This window comes from Sceloporus occidentalis, unplaced genomic scaffold (genome assembly GCF_023333645.1).
Source record: "Sceloporus occidentalis isolate IW3139 unplaced genomic scaffold, rSceOcc1.0.p SCAF_29, whole genome shotgun sequence".
NCBI classification, from domain to species: domain Eukaryota; kingdom Metazoa; phylum Chordata; class Lepidosauria; order Squamata; family Phrynosomatidae; genus Sceloporus; species Sceloporus occidentalis.
Genome location: NW_028317009.1, coordinates 1,200,416 through 1,211,234, shown reverse-complemented (window position 1 = coordinate 1,211,234; position 10,819 = coordinate 1,200,416). Strand labels below are relative to the sequence as shown.

At 38.6% G+C, this 10,819-nt stretch overlaps 1 protein-coding gene across 1 annotated transcript; it reads left to right on the top strand.

Annotated features, from left to right (window-relative positions):
- Positions 1-329: 329 nt before the first annotated feature.
- On the top strand, positions 330-10,320 carry LOC149299105 (chromodomain Y-like protein 2). Its single transcript, XM_089486592.1, has 7 exons — positions 330-335; positions 2,357-2,900; positions 6,519-6,736; positions 8,580-8,752; positions 9,392-9,602; positions 9,702-9,845; positions 10,162-10,320. Exons 1-7 carry the CDS (start codon positions 330-332, stop codon positions 10,318-10,320), a joined length of 1,455 nt encoding a protein of 484 aa, XP_089342718.1.
- The last annotated feature ends 499 nt before the right edge of the window (positions 10,321-10,819 follow it).

The following is a 10,819-nucleotide window of genomic DNA, read 5'->3' as shown; positions in this document are numbered from 1 at the left end:
CTCTTCGTTTTATGATCACGGTATTCAGCTGCGCTTTGACATAAACAGCCTCTTGCTTGCCGTGGAGCCGCTGGAAAGCCGTCCGGTCTCGTGGCAGGTGTGTTTCTGGCACAATTTGTATCAATACTAAAAAAAAAAAGACTACGAACAATAACCCTGATCTGGTTTCTTGATGTCGTTCGAAGAGGTTTCCTTTGTGCTTGGTAACCTAAATGAATTGTAGTTTGCCACCTACAGCTTGGCCCATTTACTGTAATGCTGAAGAACACCATGAGACTATTGAAAGGAACTGTGAAGGATCTGTAGACTTCAGGGTTACATTATAAGACATGTCGGTAAAGTGTATACATTTTTTTTTAAATGGGTAGTCAGACTTCAGCCACCCCAATCAGGGCAACCAACTGGTGACCAAGATGGCCATTATCCATCTAGATGCCTACATTAACCATGTACACAGATCTGTTGCCTTTTTCGAGGTGGCCAGAGGGCTGAACCGGCTGTAGATATATACAGTAAGGGTTAATTGTCTTGCTTGTACCCTATATATGTTTCCACTGGTATCGGACTGTAATCACTAGGTCTGGGAGGATCCCTTGTATCTTTCAGTATCCAACTATATGGTTCTTTTATCCAGCCATGAGGAACATTTGGAGAGCCAACTGCTGACTACCTCCCATTTTTTAAGTGATTTATTATATGTTTGTTTTATCTCATTATAAAGAAGGTGGTCATTGTGAGTACACTCTCAGGGTGTAACTCCAGTACAGTTCATGCTAAGGCACTATGGTCACTGAATGGTTCAGGAAGACTTATCCAACAAACAAGGTAGATTGTCGGATTATATTGAAAGTGACATGTAACTAGGTTGCATTAATGCCAGTGTCTAAAAGGTATCCCTTGAGGTCTAGTTGAGAAACAGAGACATCAGTGTTTCACACTGGTCTGAACTCTGTTATTCGTCTCCTCATTTTTCTGTGTCCTAAAGGCTAAGGATTGAATTGTGCAATGCCAAGTACTTTGTTTCAATGTTCCTCTGCTGGACCACAAGATTGCAAAGAGCATCAGCTGTGGTCCTGATTCCTACTTTCATTGTTACAGCATACCATGGACTTTCTCATCTCCTCCATTCCAAAGAGACGAATTAACTCTAGGAGAATTGGCTCTCTTTATATACGATTATTTCATCCGTCTTGAGATACATTGTAAACATATTTTTATGACAAATAACGTTCTTTTTTATTAGAACAAACTCTATTTTGTTCTCTTGTCATTCTTCCTAATATCTAATGGATGAAAAGATGATTCTCTATTGTAGGAAAGTGCTTAGATAACAGTGCTGTGTCACAACTACAGAAAATGTGTAATTCTTCTCTATAAATGGACCTTGATTTATTTAAATGTCAGTCACTGTCTTTGGAAGTTGACTGACATAAGAAACATTGTGTTAAACAGAATTATATATGTTTTGTTCAACTGCTGCCTTGCTTCAAGAATTCTATAATTGTTAGCAGCATTGGCTTTGTAATTGATGGCTCGTCCTCGTGGATGAATGAGCGTGTCAGAATGTAACAATCCCTTTAGGATAAATGCGAGTTTATGATTATCTATTACGCTCTTATGAATGAAAGTTGATTCTGAATCATCCTCGGTTCTAGTTTACTCAAAATTCATTGTGTTAAGATGAAGAAAAGTGAGAAGAACTAAATTCGGTGGGAGTCACGGTATAAGCTAGGGAGTTCGTTTTGATCCACAGAGTTTGCTGTCTCACCTGCAACGTGAGCAGAAGATACAATAGAGCATCTTCACTAAACTGAGAGTTTAAGGAGACAATGGAGCATTTCACCTGAAACATGTAGCCATGAATTATTAAGATGTAACCTTGGTAAGTTTCTCCTGCTTCCAGGACCTAGGTGGACTTCCATAGTGCATTGCTAAATATATGAAGAATTGTCAATAATTACATTTTTCTTAACTGAACTCAGAGTCAATGTAGAGGTTTTTGAGGAATAGCATAATGCGAACTGTATTATATTGTTGTTATCTGTCCTTTTGTAAAGATGCTGTTCCATCCACTCTACTGAAGACAACGCATATAGTTGAACATAGCACTGGCAATACCAATCCTGTTACCTTCAATCCACAAGCCCTTCCTAAAATTCCTTCTTTGTAGCAATAATTTTCCCCATTTAATGATTTCTCTAGGAGTAAGGGTAGCCTGGGGTCACATAATGAAAGGGCTATGTCATTGATGTGTTAAAAACCATTAAGGGTAGACTACAGTGACAGATATGATTAATGTTGTTAATATAGATGTCCTGCCTGTTTGATTTTAGTTCTTTTTTATATCCTTCATTAGGTTGAAAGAATTGTAGACAAACGTAAGAATAAGAAAGGGAAGTGGGAATACTTGATTCGATGGAAAGGTTACGGTAGTAATGAAGACACTTGGGAGCCGGAACATCACCTGCTGCACTGTGAGGAATTTATAGATGAGTTTAATGGACTTTCCAGAGACAGGAGAGCGAAAACAGGAAGACAGGGAGTCGCTACAAAAATTTTACGAGGGTCTTCCGCCATTACCATGTCCCACAGGGCTAAAGGAACATCTCACAAACGTCGACGGATACACTCCTTCGCAAAACAGAAGAAGGTCTGCGCTGCCAAGTTTTCTTCTGGAGGCCGCGCCACAAAGACGGTGACTTATAGAACTACTCCTAGCGGGTTGCAAATAATGCCGCTGAGAAAACCCATGGAGAACGGGGACCACAATGGTCATAAAGAGCCGACGCATTTTGGGAATGGCTCCGAGAAAGACAAAACTGACATGTACGATGACAAAGGGAAGGAGGACTTGCCAAGCGGGATGGAAGTACCTGAATCTACAGAGGAGAACGGACTGGGTATGTAACGTTAAACCTGGGATTTGTAACCACAGGTCTAGGAAATATATTAACCTAAAATTTAAAACCTAAAATTGTGGTATTTTTAGCTCTCCTGATTGCTTGCTCATTCTGTATCTTTTTTAAAATCTTTTTAACCGATTTTATTATTGGTGGAAACATAAAGCGATCGGAGCAGGGCTTAGCATATGACCTTAAAAATCCATTTTCTCCTATTTATTCTTCTATTCGTTGATTCAGTTTATGTGTGAATGATTCTGTTATATAGCCTATATCTGTTGGCTGTTCTATTCTTTATCTAAATGCCTGACTTGATAAATATCAATCAATAGGCCACATAGTTCCCTAAAAAGTTATTGGGGAATCGCTAGTCACAACTTTTTAGGTGGCGTTTCACATTGATTGCACTAGTATGTTAAGCAAATATATAATGAATAAATAAGAAATAAGTCACACAAACAGAAAACAGAAGCTTTTAAGAACTTCTTTTTTTTTAACATTTCTATGGCAACAACCTATCAATGCCAGTTTTTATGTGGATTGACAATGAAATGCTCCCAGTAAAGATAATGAATTTTGAGTCAGATTTTACCTTTTTAAATAACAGTACCTTTGCTCTTTGGCACATTGAAGGCTTGGGAAGCCTGCTATCGGGAAGTTCTGCGTGGTTTAAAGAGCGCCATTAGAGTTAACATTTTCTATTATTATTATTTATTTTTTACATAGCGCCATCATATTCCGCAGCGATGTGCAAGTAGGGTATTATTATTTTTCTGATGTCAGCAAATTCAGAACGGAAGGATATTTGTTCAAAAATGTTGAAGACGACGTAGAGTAAACGTATAATAAATGGCCTGTTATCCACTCACAAACAGTGGCCCTTTAACTGGCTTTTAATTTAATGGATTTAGAGATCTCGTTTTGATATTAAGTTATATTATGGAGGAGAAAAGATCTGAGGAAATAGCAGGAACTCTGAGGAGGAGAAATTAGACAGAAAGGGAATGTTTGCAATTAATAGGAGAAAATAGGAAAAAGAAGGAAATGAGTTAACTTGAAGCATTTAAGCTTTTCACACAACTAGTGAATGGGCTTGTAGTAGAGACTATAAGGGATATATATGTCATGATCGCTGTGGTACCTTAAATATGAATCAACAGTTACACAATCTTAGGGTACATTTGTATACAGGATAAACTTAAATTGGTGCTTTTTAAAGAACTGACCAGTTAGTTGATAATGGAAAGTGCGGTGAGTGCCAAGTAATGTAACCAAAGATCAACCTGAAGTTGTTTCCAGAGACGTACCTACCAGCCGCCTCGGCCAGTGTCTTTCCTGCGTCCGTGCCTTTCAGACATGGAGCGCTGGCATATGATGTCATATCCCGTGTCTCTAATGCAATCTATGGAGGCTGGGGTGTAAATGGGCCAGTCGGGAAGATCAGGCTCGTTCAGCAGCAGGACCAAGAGAGCCCCGGTTTTGCAGCAGGGGAACTGCCACTGCCCTGGACCTAGTCAGCCAGGAGATATCACTAAACGATGCCAGGTCCTTGCGGAAATATCCTGTACCCATCAAAACTTATGTCATCTTAGCTTATGTCATAAAACATCCCATATGAGTACAACTTCTGGAGGAAGAAAAAAATCATTTTTACCAGAGATGGAAATTCAGAAGAAATGATGACCAGAAGAACTCCAAACAGTGGAAGCTGCAGAAATATCCACTCATGAGGCAGATGGTGGCATTCAGAGGTCCAAGAAGACCTCAAGTTCTAAAAGAAAGTAACAAGTAGTGACTCAAAGGGTCAATTTCAATAAACTTTGTCCATTTGTTTGTATGTATGTATGTTTAATAGGTTATTTGTTTTTACCAGAAAAGTGCTATCCATAAAATAGTCATTAATGTGAAAAAGAGTATCTTGCTATGACATGGGCGACAGGAAACAATAGATCACTGTAGTTGGGATATGGTATTTATAATAGTGATGGACCATGTCAACCCTGTCCTCTTCAGATTACTCTGTCGAGAGTATGTTCCTTGTGGCCAAGATTGTCTAAGGGAGTATGGAGAGGACTCCTTATCTCAGTGCAGATACCACTAGAGTAGGTAGGGGTTAACCGCAAACCAGTGTGTCTAATAACAGTCAATAATGGCACTGGGTAAGGCTATTTGAACCCATAGTATGCTGTCCTTGCTACATCGGAATGAAATGTTTCCAGTTTGTTTACTGTAGCTTGGAACAACACACACAGATAAACTTTTGCCTATATAACCTAGGCGATCTGTCGTCCCTCGGTAGTTACAAGATCATTCTGGATGAATGAGGGAGGTTTTTATAATAAAACAAAAGGAATTGGTTCAAGTACCCAAGTATGGGATGGCCCGGCTTATTTTTGATGTAATTTTGATGTTTTTAGAATATCATCTTAAAGGAGATATCATAATATCGTTTACTGACCTTGGTGGGGTTCATCTTAACAAAGGCTTCTTTTTTAATATTCTCTAAACAAGTTTGGCAATAAAACAAGGCAATACTTTAACTATTTCTGCTTTTTTTTTAGTACACTACATTTCTATGTAACGAAATCTATTTATTGGAAATACCTATAATGTATCCATGTATGCTTACAAAGTCATTTCGGTTATTAGTTTAAATGTAACATACATCTGGGTACAAAATGTTCCAAAATCAGTGTAACAATTTGACTTTCCCATCTTTTCCTGAAATCAACCCTATAGAGCCAATCTTCTTTCTCCAAAGCGAAGCTTAAAAGTAACAGAAGGGTATGATTAACACATAGTGATTATTCACATAATGCGAATACTATTCATATAAAGCTGGGTTCTAACCCATATATTGATTATTTTAGCTTAAAAAAAATCACGTGGCTTTCGGTGATGCGCAGAACTGTAAGATTTGGGAAAGTAACTGCTCTACTTTTTACTATGTTTTGAGCATATTGTGTTCATGATGTCATTGGTGAGGAGTTGATTGAGTCGGTCTGTGTAGGACATTCATGGCCTCATATGAGGTGGCTTTGGCCGCCGCTATCTTCGTAAAGAAGTTGTGGAACAGAAAGTAGATGTTACCGTCAGATCCAGAAATAAGAAACGATTTGTATCTTTTCCCTTTCCCAAAACGCCGATATGCTTTAGATATTCAGCAACTCCAGATACCTGTCGTAACCAGTATGATAGTAGACTTTACTATCCCAATGCCACCATTAGCTCGCCCCACTCCATTTTTCAGTGTAGCTCTTCTGAAGTTGGATCCATGTGAACATTTTCACAGAGATAACGGATTTTATAAGAACTGGTTGTGTGGCCACGTGGAACCACTAAAAACTGGTTTGTAAACCAAAAATGTGAGGGTGACAAGATCTGACAGATCAACCTTGCTAATTGTATATACATGGTGCAGGGTTTGCCTTCTATATAAAAGTTTTTGTAACTTGTACTGAGTGTTTGAATAACCAATGTTATAACCTCATGTCATCGTGGCTATATCCTATTTTAACATCAAAGCTGTAAAGAAACGTACCTTCAGAACATCCCACCATATGGTTGTGCGCCTCCTCCTCCTCCCCAATATTTATTGGTCCTTTTATACATACACAGGAGAACCTTTGACCAACGGAGAACTGAACCCTCACAGCCCCGTGAAAAGAAAATTAGACATGGAAAAAGACTGTGCGTTTGATAAAAGACTGAGATACAGTGTACGCCAGAATGAGAGCAACTGTCGCTTTCGAGACATCGTGGTGAGAAAGGAAGACGGTTTCACTCACATCCTTCTGTCCAGCCAGACGTCCGACAACAACGCCTTGACTCCGGATGTAAGAACCTTACGGATCTTTTAATAATGTATCGCCATTACTGTTAATAGAGTAAAGTGAGCAAATAATGATTTGATGCCGTGTAAATTAAGGAAACGTAAAAGAATGCAAAGGATGCATTTGGGGCTGGAAAGATACTGATTTAACATGTTTCCTGTAGTAGTTCAGAGGAACTACTAAACATTATTTAAGACTTTTGGATTTTTTTATGGTTATTTTTGTTCCCCAAATAAATATCCTTCAACACAATATAAAAATCAGGTATTTTCTTAATTTAATATACAATTACAACTCCAAAAAATTAATTAAAAAAAAAACAATATACTGTTAAAAAAAGTTAAGTTGTGTATTTATTACAGGATCCAGTTTAGTCGCTCTACGTTGGGGGGGATAGGGATATAGTACGGCTTTCAGTATATAGTACGGTGTAAACAGATATTCAAACTGTAATTAGTAAGAAGCCAGCCCGTAATCCCCGGAGCCCCGTAATAACGCTCTGCCACCTTTGGGTTTAAAGGGGCTGTGCCTCTTGGGACCAAATCAAATTCAGAAAATAGTTTAAATACAAGTAACCAGGCTTTTTTTTGTTAAAGAGAACTCATGTTTCCATAGCAGTGAAATGCTCCGGGGAACCGACACAAGCTTCTGGCAAGCTCTGCCATGATCGCACCAAGAAATTGGTGTTTACAGAAGCATTGTCGTGAGAATTGGTGATTTTTATAAGCAATATGTCGCGGTGGCTGGCCTGTACAGTCCTATGTAGCGTCCGCACCTCTTAGGAACAGGAACTTCAGTCAGCCTGCCGTCAACCCAAAAACACAAACATTTTTACGTCTGTCTGTACCTTGTTATCGTGTTTTTTTGTTTTTTTTTAACTCTCTAAAAATATATCTTTTTTCTGCAGAAAATCTGATTATAATTTTTTTCAATAATTATATCCAGAGGGGAAATTGTGGAAAGGGAGGAATCCATGATGTGAATATTACAGAACCGTTTGGCTGTATTTTTTTTTTTTTTTCCTAAAAATGCATCTTTTTAAAAAAAAAAAATTGATGTCACCTACAAACTTCTTGGTTTAGTAGGAGGACTTTTAAAATGTTTAAAAAAAAGCAGCTTCCTGACACTTAATAAGTTAGTGGGTATTTCCAATTTTAAGTTGGCAATAGAACAGCAAACTAAACTAAGGTAGCAGGTAGCCAAACTAACTAAGATTCAATCACAAAAATGACATTTTTCTCACACTCATTCTTTAAGACTTATTACTGTCTTGTTTGGACCAATTAGCATATGTAAAGTAATCCAGTTTTTGATCTTGACCCATTCTCCAAGAAAACTCAATAATAATTAAAATAATAATAATAAAAACACAATATACTGATAAAATGAATACTGTCAGATAAGGTGTGTGTGGATCTGTCCTGGAAGAGGAGGTATAGCACAACTCTCAGCGATGGCCAGCGTACATTCCACAAAAATTTGCCCAAATTTAGGAAAACTGTTGAGTTGACACTTAAATATGGTCTACTGTTGTACTGAAAAATGTTAAATTATCTTGGTTTTACATTTTATCTACTATTCACTCTGGAGCCACTCGATGCATGTTATAATATTTGGTGTCAGCGCTTCTAAGATGCCACACATGATTAAGCTTTCGGTCGCTGATCTGGATGGAAGAGTCTGAAGACGCGTCTTCAATGTTTTACCCCAAAAATGCAGCAAGACTGTGATTGAAATCGTATATCTTAATCCTTTAATCCCCGATTATGACTTTGTTTAGTTTATCTTTAAGAAAATCCAGATTGCCAATTAGTAAAATACTGAGTGTCTGTATCTCGGTTCTCAGATTATGATGGAGGTCCGACGTGCTCTCTGTAACGCCTCCTCCGATGACAGCAAGTTGTTGCTGTTGAGCGCCGTCGGCAGCGTATTCTGCAGTGGATTAGACTATTCGTACCTCATTGGGAGGCTATCTACAGACAGGAGAAAAGAAAGTTCCCGAATTGCGGAAGCAATAAGGTACCCAACATGTGTCCATATCAGTGGCCTTGGTGAGGAGACATGTATTCACATTAAGGGCTTAAAGTGACAGAATTTGGTAATACGAATAAATATGTTGAGTTACGCTTGGGCAGTCGCCATGGAATCTTCTTGATGGATGCTCTACATTTCACATAGAATGCCTCTGTGTGAATATGTCGTCATAAAGTTCACTGCTGATGAGCCTACAGCTTATGTTAGCTAACCAGAAGTACAAAGCACGTGGTAGGTCATGGTTAAAAAAATAAAAAGAGTGTTTTGTCCGGAAAATTGTGGAATGGAGAGAAATGCTGGTGATATTTAAATCCCACACAAAAAGTGCCGGGAACTCCTGTTTTAGAGGAGAAAAGGGTTCGTGAACTTTCCTATTGTTGCAAACGGGTTCATGAACTATTTGTAGAATGGATAGGTTCAGGAACGCTCTTATTTTTTTATAGGTACAAAGGCACGCTAAGTCACTTTATTAGGGTAAAAAATACCAATTTCTCTTTGTTTTATGCCTGTATAAAAGAAAAGAAAAAAAAACCTTTCAAAAGATGTAATCCTCCATGTACTTGCCTGCGCTGAATGCATCTAATCTTGGCCCAAGTCCAACCATTGACGTGTATTTCTTTTAAGGGATTTTGTGAAGGCTTTTATCCAGTTCAAGAAACCCATCGTGGTCGCCATCAATGGCCCTGCTCTTGGATTGGGAGCGTCTATTTTGCCCCTGTGCGATATAGTCTGGGCAAGTGAAAAGGCCTGGTTTCAGACTCCGTATGCCACTATCCGCCTAACACCCGCTGGGTGTTCATCGTACACATTCCCCCAGATTCTTGGAGTTGCTCTGGTAAGCTCTCTACCCCCAGATGTCTTCATTGTTCTTAAAATAATTCTGGTTTCACCTACTGTCTTTCCACCGTCTGGACAATCTTACCATTTTCTGCAGGCAAATGAAATGCTGTTTTGTGGGAGGAAACTCACCGCGCAAGAGGCATGCAGCAGAGGACTCGTCTCCCAGGTATTCTGGCCCACCACTTTCAGCCAGGAGGTTATGCTTCGAGTTAAAGAAATGGCCGCCTGCAGTGCTGTGGTAAGATTGGGTTGAAGTTCATGTTTTTCATTGACAGTATTGTACTGTTGCCATATAATAATGATAATAATATAACCAGTATAACTTTATGAAGCCATAGACCACATTTATCCGGCATTTTCAGGGGTCTTTATCTGTGTGTTATTGCTCCAAGCTGCAATACGGTTAGGCAAGTCAAGCCGTTGGCCATCCACGTTTCTCCAGTTAAAACACCAATCGTAACTTTGTGACAGCGTGTATCATTCATCTTTTAAAACCCTGCTTACCTGCGCCTTCCCACCGAGTGTAACGTTGCTCCACTGTTTCACGCCTTCAGGTTTTAGAAGAATCCAAATGTTTAGTTAGAAGTTTCCTCAAGTCAGTTCTTGAAGACGTCAACGAGAGGGAGTGTCAGATGCTAAAGCAGTTGTGGAGCTCCCCTAAGGGCTTGGACTCCTTATTCAGCTACTTACAGGACAAGATTTACGAAGTCTAAGGTCGCTCGTTTAGAAAACGCAACGGGATTCCCTTCCTCACTTCAAACGCAAGAATACTTTGTATGGAGTTTTGGACCTTGCGTAGGCTCGATTATGCAATGAGGTATTCCACCAAACCTTTCTTACTGCTTCCAGGTTTTGCTTTCTTGTTGGAAACAAATCCTGACCTTGATTTTTTTTCATCCACCACATTCCATGAAAAAAAGAAACCTTTTTACAATATAACAAAAATATTTTCATCTGTAGAAAATCATTTTCTTCTCTGTATCGACTTTATGTGGACACTGCTTAGCCTGCAAATCCATTTGAAGTAACAATGTGAGAATTGCACTTTGTATCTATTTTTTTTATTATTTTGTTGTTTCTTGTACTGAAGTATAAGGGTGATTTTGTGTAATTAATATTCTATTATTTCCATTGAGGATTTTTTTTTTTTTATTAGAATTAATTTATTTAAGTCTATTTCCATATCTCAGTTGTGCTGCCCATGCATTTCTT